Source organism: Pelodiscus sinensis, chromosome 20 (genome assembly GCF_049634645.1).
Source record: "Pelodiscus sinensis isolate JC-2024 chromosome 20, ASM4963464v1, whole genome shotgun sequence".
NCBI classification, from domain to species: domain Eukaryota; kingdom Metazoa; phylum Chordata; order Testudines; family Trionychidae; genus Pelodiscus; species Pelodiscus sinensis.
The window spans coordinates 6,034,115-6,046,927 of NC_134730.1; the positions used below are offsets into that span (position 1 = coordinate 6,034,115).

The window sequence follows — 12,813 nt, forward strand, 5'->3', positions numbered from 1 at the left end:
AAATGTCACTCTGAGGTTCCTGCTTGGTTAGAAATAGCAACTCAATGTCTTGGTAAAATGTGGGGTCCAGATGCCCAGAGAAGAAGCTGCTCTATTTTTCCATTCCTGAATCTTAAGTATATATGTTTGGGAAAAACCGCATTAAGTAGACTCATTTCCTTCTGTGGATTTTTGTGTGTGTATCTTTTCCTCATGGCAAGGTCCTTATTGAAAAGCTAAGTTTTGGCTGCTAAAAATAAGGTACATTTATTGCCACTTTTAGTGCTTCCTTGTAATTCTGATGGGAGCAAAATATTTCTGTGAATACCTTGTAAAATGCTTTGGAATCCAAACTATTGGAGTGCGGAGAGGATTATAAAAACAATCAGAACCATAAAGTATCTTACAGCTGAGATTTTCTAGTTTGGTTCTTTGTTTCAACAGGGCCTCCTGGTGGCTGTGATGAAAAAGCTTTGTGCATGCTGAGCAGTTTTGCAAAGGAATGAGAGCAAATAATGCACCTGTTTCATTTCATTTCATTTTAAAAAATCAGGAATAGATTTAAAATAATAAAGAAAAATTAATAATCCTTTCAAGTCTGGTGTGAGTCCAGACTTAAGTAACATGTACTTAATTAAGTTAATTATCACAGGGGTAGCCGTGTTAGTCTGAATCAGCAAAAGTGGCGAGGAGTCTGTGACACCTTATAGACTAACCGAAGTGTTGGAGCATAAGCTTTCGTGGGCAAAGACCCACTTTGTCAGATGCATGCATCTGATGAAGTGGGTCTTTGCCCACGAAAGCTTATGCTTCAACACTTCGGTTAGTCTATAAGGTGCCACAGGACTCCTCACCGCTTTTAATTAAGTTAAGAATTTGCAGCCTTTTTCATTGATACAGAGCTAGGAATGTTCATCCAGCCAAATGGGCTAGTTCCCAAGGTGATTCCTAATCACAGCAGAGCAGCATGGTGTGTAGGATTGTTACTTGTTTATGCAGGAATATATCTGTGTTCTGTTCTTAGTGTGAGGAGAAACAGAGCCCACCAAGAATCACAGAAGAAGTCGCTGAAAGTCGCATTCCTAGTCTCCTCTGCTGTCCTTGTTAGCCTTTTAAGCTGGAGCTACTTGGTCTGCGAAGATGGGGTCACTGAGGTTCTGGCTCATTACAGTGAAAGTCTGCGGGACAGATTCATCGAGGTGCCTTGCTCTGAGGACTATGACAGCCATAAAAGATTTGAAGGTATTTGTACATAAGTGTTGTGGAGTAGGGCCACAGCAGGCTTTCCTCATGTCTACTGGAGTCCATAATACCAACCTCTTCTCTCTAGCATATAGTTCATCATAACTCACATGTTCCTGGACTTCCCAAATGCTCTGGTGTCTTGTATCGCTCCAGGAGCTGCTGGTTCCAAAAGCACTTTGCTGTTTTTCCATGTGTATTCCCCACCCCAAACTGCTTCATTAGGGCAGTGTGAAATTAAATGCCTTGCTAAATCACTTTCTCATTTCCTTTTCATTCTCTGTTGATTCTTCTAGTGGGAGTTTGTTACCAGTAACAAATTCAGGATATGTAGTGGAACTAATTCTGGATACCATCTGCACTGTGAGCACACAGTAATCACATAAGTGCCAACTTCTAATATTGGTTGTTTCCCAAATCATGTACTTTAAGTACTGTAGTTAAGGGCCAGTTTCCCTTGCAAGGTTGTCACTGATAATGAAAACAGCAGCTTTGATATGGTCATCCCCACATTCAGTAAGCACATGGGTTCTGTCTTTGGTTGCATATCCCCTTCCAGATAATAAGGTCACCTTTGGAGAAACTGCTTTCTCTCAACTAGCTATGCATTTCCCCATCCACTTATGATTATTATGGGTTCCTGATGATGGATCTTCTAGAGACAGGTGAAAATAATTGACACTTAGGGACCATGTAGTTCCCACAACATTTGCTGCAGTGGAATTGGGCCATGCCTGGTGTTAGGGATGTTAAAATGTGTGTAATTGATTAACCGTGTAACTGCTGAAAAATTCACACAGGGTGGCAGGCTGCTCTGCTCCCCGAAAACTAGTTGCTGCCTCTGATACAGAGGCAGCAGCGTGGGTTGGCAAGAGGCTCCCAGGGAGCCGGTACTCACAGGGAGCCGGGTTTTAATCTGGCACTATGTGCACACTGGCTCCTGCCTGCCACCCTCTGCTGATGTAGAGGCAGCAATGTGGGGTGGCCGGTCCAGCTCCTGGGGAGCCACCTGGAGTCAGGTGTAGCTGTATAGGTGTTTTGGTACCCATTTACACGGTTACACTCTTACATCCCTAGTTGATGTAGCCCATGACACTTGCAGGTTCTGCTTTCTTGGTATTTATTCCACATCCTGATGGGCCCAAAGAAAACCCCTGTTGCAGGAGCTTGTTCTATTCAGAAGCCTTTTAGCTTTAGATGTGTGAAAATATTTCCTAATTGATAGATCTCATCACCAAAAGGAATCATTATGATCATTTACTTTGTCTTCTTTCATAATGTAGGGTAGAAAATTTCATGGAGTCATTTGTGCTTCAAGCCCAATAACTGTGAGTGAGCTGGAGCTAGACTCAGATTACTTTTATTCATGTGATTATTTTTGGCTGGCCAGCAATCTTTCCCCCACCTTCTGGGGATCTTTTAAGCCTGGTAGTTTAATCTGCCCCAGGGAAGAGAGGACAACTCCAACCCCCTCTCACTGAAGCAGCTTGGTGCCAGGTGCGAAGTGCCTCTTCAGGGTTGTTGCAGCTCCAGCAGGCACAGCAAGGGGAGGGGTGCATGTCCCCTGGCTGGGGCAGAGCCAGGTTCATCTGCTCCCTGCGCTATCCAGCCATAGTGAGGGGTGTGCTCTTTCCCTTCGCTTGCTGACAAATGGAACAGCCAGCAATGCTCCTGTATGAATTGGGGGAGGGGCTACTTCAGTCCCTCCAGTCCTCCGTAAAGGGTGCCTGGGAGTGGGAGGCTTAGGAATGGGGCAGTCCCGAATAGGGGAAGGGGCATACCCAGCCAGCCTATTTCACCTGCTTGGTGATTCTGTTCTTTTTTTTGTATGGTTTTATGAAAAGCAACCGCATTCCAGGCACATCCCATTTTCCTGACTGTTAGCCGGTGGCCGGGGTAGTGAGTGGTCTGTGAGCCCTATCACACCCGAGTCTTTGACTGCTAGGACAAAGTCCCTTCGCAGCGGTGTAACGAGGTGGCAGTGAGATCCGCCACCTCACCTGCTTGTAACTCGATTCTGCTCAATACACTGCTCAGTTCTGAATCTCCCGGGCGGAGTGGGGGGTCCGGGCCCCGACCCAGGGCCCTAACACCGAGAGTGTGCCTCTCGGTGGTAGCAGGGGGGCTAGTACCTCAAACACACCTGCTCCCGGGTTCCACTGCCCGCCCTGGGTCGTTCTCCACTCCGCCAGCCCTTGTCCGCGCCGGTCACCCGCTGACTCCCGCGGGCTGCCTGCCTCCTCTGCTTCCCCCTTGCTCGGGCCTCTCGGTTGCCTCCTCTCCCTCCTGACCTCCTGATTCCCCTGGCTCCGACCACCTTTCCCCGGTCGCTGCCACCCCCTTTATGCTCCCCCTCTCTTCCGGGTTCCCTGGCGTCGCGCCCGTGACGTCATCACTGGTGCGCCCAGGCGCCGCGTGATGACGTGTCCCTCCCTCGCGCGGGCTGGCCGCGCTTGTTATCTCCCTCTCGGCTGCCCCAGTCGGCGTTAGCGAGTGACGGGGTTGCTCCACCCCGTCACAAGCGGTCAGCCAGGGAGGCTGACAGGTGCCCCAAGAGTCTGCCCCGTGAAGGCGGCACGACTCAACGCTCAGCTCTTAATGCGTTTACCCCGGACCGGCTATGGTTCTTTTTGATTGTGTTTGGTTCTGTTACAGCAACAGGAGGAGTCAGGTTAAATCTTAAACAGTTACTATTTTATTGTTACAAGGCAAGCTTAGCTGTTAAATGTTACTGCTGTGTTACAGATAACACAGTCACTACAAAGACAATACAATAACAGTCACTTAAAGGTACCATGGAACCCTTTTGGTTCCCTGACCTCTTATTGAATGCGCACAAACAGACACCTAGCAGGTATATTCTCACCCCTGCAATCCTTACTCCGGCGAAGCCAGCGTTTCTCTCAATCCCAATGGGAAGCAGTCGATACGAGACGAAGGCATCCCTAAAGTCTTGGGGGTCCAAGACCTCCTGACCAGCAGGTATATGGGTGGATCTCCAATTAGAGTGGGGCACAGGGCCCCACTTTATACCCCTGTGGTCACGTGGACGTTTCTCTTGTCATTAAAATACCAATTAAGTTGGAACGTCTTTGTGACGCCCATTCCCACAGGGGGTCCAAAGCTTAATTTGCACCTGTGAGATGGAGGTAACTAAATCATTAGGGCCAGACATTCTTTCTGATGGGACGGTGTGTAGGCATATCAATTACTGGTACCAGCCAAAGGCAACCTGTGGCCCCAGTAGCCTGCTGGCCCAATTGCCGCTGTTATCTGGTTCCTGTCTAGCATCCAGGGCTATTGTTATTCCAGCACCTCTGGAGGCCCTGGAGCCTTTGAAGACAGAGTTTCATTCTCAAGGATTCTCTCTCCCAAGGATGTCGGGGGGGGGGGGGGGGGGGGTGTTCTGTCTGGCTACACTGACCCAACCAAACCCTTGACTTGCTTTAAGTTATAGGAGGAAGCTGTATATTGAATTTGGTGATCTTAGAATTTAGGAGGAGTCATTGAACAGATACACAGACAGACAAACTCTAAAATACATAGTAGATTATTCAGACCAGATGATGTCTTTGCAGATGCAGATCCAGTCACATGAAAGGAGAGTAGCTTTGGGGCTAGGTTAGAGCTATTCTAAAACTGGGTAAAGTTAAGCCTTTTGCTTGATTTCTGAGCTGTTATTAGATGCTCTCTTCACTTATGATATTTTATTTTTTATTTCTAAGTGATTATTTTTTAAAGATCGGTTCCTGTAAGCTACATTTTCAAGAATTCACTTGTGGTATTTAATGCTTTTCCAAACACTGGTCCTGTTAACAAGATAATCCAAATTGTACTGTGGATGTATGTTGAATTGTGTGGTCGGCCAGCTCTTGTCTTTTGCTTGGTCTCCACAGGGGGGTGATCTTGAGATGATTAAAGAAATATATTTCATGCTATATTGTGACAGAGCCAGGAAACTGCTGTCACCTCTAAAGTAGTTTGCATGTAGCTTAGTGACTCAGTAAAGGGATGATCGCATTTAGCCAGGGAGCTGCGGGTGCTCCCAAATTAGATTCAGTTCTAAAGCTTTGAGTAGTCTGCTTGAAACTGTACTTTATATCTTAACCATTTCATTCTGCTTCAGCCTACCATCCCTTCCTTTTGGCCTTTTAGTTCTTCCCTGCATCACTGTCTGATGCCTGAACAGCAGGGTTTACAGTATTGAAATGGCTTTTATCTTTAACTCCTGGCCACCAGTCCTGGTAGACACCATTCTTCCCGCTCAGGAAAACTGGAGGAGTTCCCTTTTGCAGCTCATCCACACAGTTTGCCTTAACAGTCTGAGTGATGCAAGGACATTTCCATCCATCTCTCTCTCACCCTTCTCTAGACTTGTTGTTTCCAAAATGCTCTGAGCCCTTGCTGTTAAAAAAGGACACAGACCTTGTCAGAGGTATTTTCTAGGTTTTGATTTTTTTTAAACTAATTTATTTTTAAGAGGGTAACTACTCAGCAAAATAGAAGTACAAGTAAATCCAGAATAGGGATGTGAATGGTTAACTTGTTAACTGATGGGGGCTACTTCAGCCCCATGGTGCCCGCAATGGGCAGGGGGCTGCTTCAGCCTGGCTGGAACAGCTCCCATTTGCAAAGTGATCCAGCCCACCCATAGCAGCCCCTGTCTGCCACAACCCACCCGTTTAATTGGTTAAACATAATGTTTAACCAGCTATCAAATTAAATTGAATTTTACATTCCTAATCCAGAGCCAGCAAATAGCAGTGTGGAAAATCGGTTCCCTTTATATAGCTGAGCACAGAGCTGTGTATTGTCATCATTTTTGAAGTGCAGATTCAGGGAAGAATTAAGAAGATAAAGGTTATTGCCCTCTGGTGCTGAGTCCAGATGCAGCTCTGAGCCTGGCAATATCCTGTGGAGTCCTGTCACAATTTCTTGCACAAGAACCAAAAGGTCTTTAAGCGAATGTTGAACTATAGCAGCAGAACTATTAATATTAATTAACTATTAAGTTCCTCACTTATTAAAGTGATCATTTTTGATTCTATGCATTCTGAACTCTGATCATAGCCTAACAGCAATTGTAAACATTCAGCCTCCACCCAGAAGCCCAGACCTGGAGAACAATCACTATTGTATTAACGTTAAAACTGACTTGTGCCATCCTTGTTCTGTTTCATGATGGAACAAAATCTAACTGCTGTTCATTTTTCTCAGGGATATAAAATCCCGTTTAATCAGTTAACCAGTTGAATGTTATTTTTAACTGGTTAACTGCTTAAACAGGGACAGGCAGGGGCTGCAGTGGCCCCTCCTGCCCACAGCAGCCCCCTGCCTGCAGCATGGTGCGACAGGCCTGAGCCCCCCCGCTGTGGACAGGAGTTGCTTTGGCCAGGTTGGGCCTGTTGTGCGTGCTGCAGGCAGGGGGCTGGAGTGGGCACCTTCTCCCTGATACAAATTAAGGATGTGAATGGTTAAACAGTGGCTGGGCTGGAGCAGCGTTGGATGGGGGGCTGTTCCAGCCTGGCTTGGCTGCTGGTTAACCATTCACATCCCTAATTTATATCAGGCATTCACTTACTTGCCTTTGGATAAGCAAAGTGCTCATACACATGTCCAGTGACCATTAAAATATATGGATAGTGACCATCAAGCCACTAGAATAGTGGTTCTCAAAGTTTTTGGCCTGTCCCCCACTTAGCTCAATGCAAATCTTTCCATGGACCACCAATTGCTAATGGAAATGCACCATTAATTACATAATTACGCCCAAGCGATTTTGCTAGTACTGTAGCAGGGAGAATGGTTTAATTTAACCAATGAGAGAGGAAATATTAAATTATTAAACAGATAAACTAACATAATAAAGTTAAAGTGCTTAATCAAACTTCATTTTAAATAAAGTAAAATATTAATTTATGTCCAACAGAAAAGGTTTCAATTTTTCTTTATTTATGGCAGAGGTAGGGAACCTTTTTTGGCCTTGGCGCCGCTGACCCACAGAAAAATCAATTGGGGACCACACAAGGGAAAAGCAAAAAAACTTCTCCAAAACCCCCCAACCCTCACTGAAGCCTCAGAGTAGTGAGGTGAGGAGACTGGACTGGGAGGACTGAGGTTCAGGGCTTCTGATGGGCCAGATTTATTCTGGGGTTTCGGGTTTAGTGGATTTTGTGCATTCTCCCAGGCTCTGGGGTGAGGACAAAAATGAGGGTTCCGTTTGTGGGTCAGGGCTGCCAGTGAGTGGGATGGGGTGAGAGTGCAGGATCTGGGTGCAGGAGCAGGCTGGGAGTAGGGTGTCTGCCCTGGAGGGATAGTGCAGGAGCAGGTTGGGTGAAGGGTGTCTGACTCGGGGGAGGCTGCAGGAAGCAAGCTGGGGCTATGGGGTCTTGGTGGGGGTGGTACAGAGCAGGGTAGGCATGCAGGGGATCTGGAAATGAAGGGGTGGTGGGGGCACTTGCTTTCATGCCCCAAGCCACTCATAAGCATTGTGTCTCAGGCACGGCCTCCTGCTGCTCCCATTGGCTGAATTCCGGGCAAAAGGAGCAGCAGGGAAAGCCTCCAGGCAGCACATCAGTGTGCTGCTGTTTCCTCAGCCAGGGAAGGGGGAGTGGCTGTGCACAGAGCCGTTTCTGGCTCTGCTTCTTCCCCACAAGGCAGATCCAGTGGGAAGGCTTGGGGCTCCCCCATTGCCAAGGGAAGCCAGTGCTGGCGCTCCAACCTCGCAGAGGGTGCGTGAGTTTGGAGCACCAGCACATGCTCCCTGTTGCAGGGAGAAGGAGAGAGGTTGAAAGGGTGGGAGCTGAGCTCTAGCCGCAGACCACAGTTTGAGAACCACTGTACCAGGTGTTTTCGTCTATCTGTTCAAAGTAGGGATGTCAAATCCCAGTTAATCAGTTAACGGTTAACTGATTAAGCAGGCTGCCGCTGCTGTCCCCTATGTATGTGGGTCCCCCAGATGCTGCTGCCACCCCCCACTCCCTGGTATCCAGTAAGCATCACCTGGCAACTGGTTAACTTGTTACCAGTTCATATCTCTAATTCAAAGCTAGCGTTTCTTATGGTCTTTGCCAGTTAGGAGTTCTCTTGCATGAGATCAAAAAAAGTGTCTCATAATAGTGAATTTGTCTTTGACACAATGAATTAAATTGTCCATGGCTGTAACCTCTCAAACTGTTTCAAACTAATTATCTAGATAGGGGACTACACTGCCTCTTTCTGGCCTTAATGAGAGGGGAATACAAAGATATAATCAGCTGTGTTTGAGGCAGTAACCTTTTCAGGTAACTAGATAATGACTGCTTTTGAACTTTAGTGCCCACAAAAGTTGCTTGAAGAAGAGTCCAGAAGAGCATGTACCTGGGGGCTGTAGATGGTGCTCTTTCATTTAAGTACTTTCAATCAAGTACAGTAAATATTTTAAGTCAACTTTCCAAAGTTCACCAAAAATCAATATAAAGATTCAATTAAAGTTTAACATTCAAAGGCTGGCCTAAGTTTCTGTTTGTGTAGCTTCTGCATCCAGACTAGTCCTTGGTGTTGACAACATTTGCAGTGGTAATTCCTGCATCTAATGTGACAACAACAGGAGACTTTTAAGAAGGCTAATAGGACAGGATTTTGAGCCATTATAATGGATTTTAAAGCAGTTTCATTGTATTTCCAGCCTGCTTTAATCGATATTGTAATTGGCGTCACGCAGCTTTGAGTTTATTCCTTACCACTATATGGTAGTGAACATTGGTCGTGTGGAAGTTCAAAGCATTGCTTGTCAGAGGCGTAGTGTATTTAGGGAGTAAGATGTGGTACATCATGATCAGGAACTGTAATTATCATTTTAAATTAGGCATGCAAATCTCTCAAAGCGTGCTTTTCTGTAACTTTATTGTAGTGATCATGGATAAATCTTCTTGTGGATTGCTTTCTGTGTTGTATTGGTGGTACTTCTTGTCAATGATGGTCTAGGAGGTAGCTTCAATGTGACACCATCCAGAGGTTATAGAAGTGGATACAGAAAGGCATAGGGAAAGTGTGTGATCAGTAGGATCAGAAGATTGAGCAGTGAGGCTGCAAGTATTGTTACAGGAATGTCATTGTAGCTGTTTTGTTCTATGTTTGTCTCAGGTGGGCTGTATGATTTGAACTTTGTGACAAGTTAACTTCTTGCTCCTGGGAGAATTCCTACAGTAACCATAGTCTCCACAGTATATGGTATCTTGGGGGGATGTAGCTTTTAAAAAGTAAGGTGTAGGAGTTTTGGCCAGTTGTATGGTACTGGATACATTCTATCCTCCTCATGCTGAATGTTCCTCTTATCTTGATGTAGAATAGTGATAGAAATGTAGCCGTGTTAGTCTGGTGTAGCTGAAACAAAATACAGGACTATGTAGCACTTTAAAGACTAACAAGATGGTTTATTAGATGATGAGCTTTCGTGGGCCAGACCCACTTCCTCAGATCAAATAGTGGAAGAAAATAGTCACAACCATATATACCAAAGGATACAATTAAAAAAAATGAACAGATATGAAAAGGACAAATCACATTTCAGAACAGAGGGGGATGCGGGGGAAAGGAAGGTAAATGCCTGTGAGTTAATGATATTAGAGGTGGGGAAGGGGAGATGTCTGTGAGTTAATGGTATTAGAGGTGATAATTGGGGAAGCTATCTTTGTAATGGGTAAGGTAGTTCGGGTCTTTGTTCAGCCCCCTGCGGAGAGTGTCGAATTTTAGCATGAATGCCAGTTCAGAGGATTCCCTTTCAAGTGCAGATTTGAATGTCTTCTGAAGTAGGATGCATGTGATTAGGTCATTGAGACAGTGTCCTTTCTGGTTGAAATGGCAAGAAACTGTTTTTTCTTTGTGATCCTGTCTAATGTCTGTTTTGTGGGCATTGATTCTTTGGCGAAGTGTCTGAGACGTTTGTCCAATGTACATAGCAGACGGACACTTTTGGCACATGATAGCATAGATTATATTTCTGGATGCGCAGGAATACGTATTCTTGATCTTATAACTCACTTGGTTAGGCCCAATAATGGTGTCAGCAGAGTGAATATGTGGACAAAGCTGACAACGGGGTTTGTTGCAAGGGAAAGTACCAGGGTTGGTATTAGTGTGGTATGTCTTGTGGTTGTTGGTAAGAATCATCTTGAGGTTAGGTGGTTGTCTATAGGAGATTATGGGTCTGTCTCCCAGAGCTTCTTGGAGTTTACATTCAAATCTGCACTTGAAAGGGAATCCTCTGAACTGGCATTCATGCTAAAATTCGACACTCTCCGCAGGGGGCTGAACAAAGACCCAAACTATCTTACCCATTACCAAGATAGCTTCCCCAATTATCACCTCTAATACCATTAACTCACAGACATCTCCCCTTCCCCACCTCTAATATCATTAACTCACAGGCATTTACCTTCCTTTCCCCCGCCTTCCCCCTCTGTTTTGAAATGTGATTTGTCCTTTTCATATGTGTTCATTTTTTTAAATTGTATCCTTTGGCAAATATGGCTGTGACTATTTTCTTCCACTATTTGATCTGAGGAAGTGGGTCTGGCCCACGAAAACTCATCACCTAATAAACCATCTTGTTAGTCTTTAAAGTGCTACATAGTCCTGTATTTTGTTTTATCTTGATATGTTCTCTTGATCCTTGTCAGAGAGGTCATGTAGCTTGCACTTTTAAAGCTGTTATGCTGTTATCACTGAATGTCTTTGCGTCAACTGGATACTGCATCCCTAACAACACTTGAAACCTTGTGAAACCCCCCTCCTTTCTAATTTCATTTTGAAAGTGAAAAGTGGTGTCTGGCCACTGCCCCTATTGTTTGGTTTCCCTTTTGCCAAAGGCAGGAATTTTTTGTGTTCAGCTCAATTTTTTCTCACCTTGAGTGGAAAAGTACAAGATCCAAAATAGGCCTAGCCACATGTCTGGGCAGGGCCAACCACAAACCAGGCTTACAGAGAAACAAGACTAATTACAGGCCTTTGGTTTGAGTACGGAGCTGTTATGTTTCCAGAGTATCCCCAATGGTCCTCATTAGCACCTTTAGGTTTATAAACTGATTCACATTTCATATTTCTAACTTTACATACAACAGTGATACATGCACAGAAATAGAATATACACATTCAGCAGATCATAACTTTAAAAAGTCGCATGACGCCTTTAGCCTAAAACATCTTTGAGTTGTGTATATTCATATTCATAAGCCAATTTTCATAAAGTGGGCAGGGGCATGACAACTTCTTCACTTCACTTCACATTTTCTGTAGAAAAGGACCTTGGGATTATAGTAAATGAGAAACTGGTATGAATCAACAGTGGGCCCTTGTAGCTAAGAAGGCTGAGGGCATAGTGAGCTGCATTAGGAGAAGCGACTGCTTCTCTCTATTCAGCACTGGCAAGGCCACATCTGGAGTAATGTGTCCTGTTTTGGTGCTCCCCTCTTCCCCACTACAGAAAGGGTGAGGACAAACTGGAGAGAGTCCAGCAGAGGGCAACAAAATTATTAGGGACCTGGAGCACATGACTTATTAGGAGGGGCTTTTTTAGTCTTCAGAAAAGAAGAATGAGAGGGGAATTTGATAGCAGCCTTCAACTACCTGACAGGTTTCCAAAGAAGATAACCAGGCTATTTTCAGTGGTGGCAGATGACAGAACAAAGAGTTGAGAGAACAAAATCTCAGGTTGCCATGGAGGAGGTCTGAGTTGGATATTAGGAAAAACTATTTCACTACAAGATGGTGAAGCAATGGAATGGGCTGTCTAGGGTGGAATCTCCATACTTAGAGGTTTTTAAGTCCTGTTTTGACAAAGCCCTGACTGGGATGATTTAGTTGGGGTTGGTCCTGCTTTGAGCAGGAGGTTGGACTAGATGACCTCCTGAGGTCTCTTCCAACCCTAATCTATGATTCTTCTACTTTAACAGCTCTGTGTGGCAGTCATCACTGTCCAGTAGAGGTGGACTGGGGGGGGTCACTTGTATGGTGCTAGTTTGCTCTTCGTGGTAATCCAATCCCTTGCATTTCTTTTGAGACTGTGAACTGCTTGGATTGTAATTCCTTAGCGCAGTGATCAGGGACTGTCTTCTTTGTTTTGTGTTTTTTAACAGTGGGGTCCTGGTCCATTTTCATAGGCCTAGAATAACACAAAAATAAAATTCTAGGGTGCTAATTATGGTGACATGTTGTGATTTGGTATGGTCATCCACTAGAAACTGCACGGAAATGACCTACGCACAGTGGATTTGTCATTGGATAGTAAATGGTTTCAAGCCAAAGCTGGATTTGATTGGTTGACCTGAGATGAATGGCTTTCTATAGAATGGCCAGACTATGAAACATCTCATTTTCTTGTCCTGGGTTGTCGGTGGGCTGAAATACTGCATGTGGGGACAGGTCAGCTCATCTTTCTGTATTACAAGGACTATTATGCAAACTGGAATCTTTGTCTTCTTTAATTCTGCCTTTGGTAAGACATGAGAAATGGTTATATGTTTCCCTCTTCCTATTTCATACATACAGGAATGAAGTACAGTGTTTCTCATATAGCCATAGCCTGACACATACTGTTCTAAACAAAGGCTAAAT

At 44.9% G+C, this 12,813-nt stretch overlaps 1 protein-coding gene across 5 annotated transcripts in view; it reads left to right on the forward strand.

The window, feature by feature from the left end:
• Positions 1-12,813, forward strand: part of OGFOD3 (2-oxoglutarate and iron dependent oxygenase domain containing 3) — a 78,483-nt gene that overhangs the window by 1,615 nt on the left and 64,055 nt on the right. For all 5 annotated transcript variants that reach the window (XM_006132382.4, XM_075903543.1, XM_075903545.1 and 2 more), the window contains exon 2: positions 1,004-1,221. In XM_006132382.4, the coding sequence (XP_006132444.2) occupies positions 1,004-1,221 (218 nt within the window). The remainder of the gene's footprint in view (positions 1-1,003; positions 1,222-12,813) is intronic.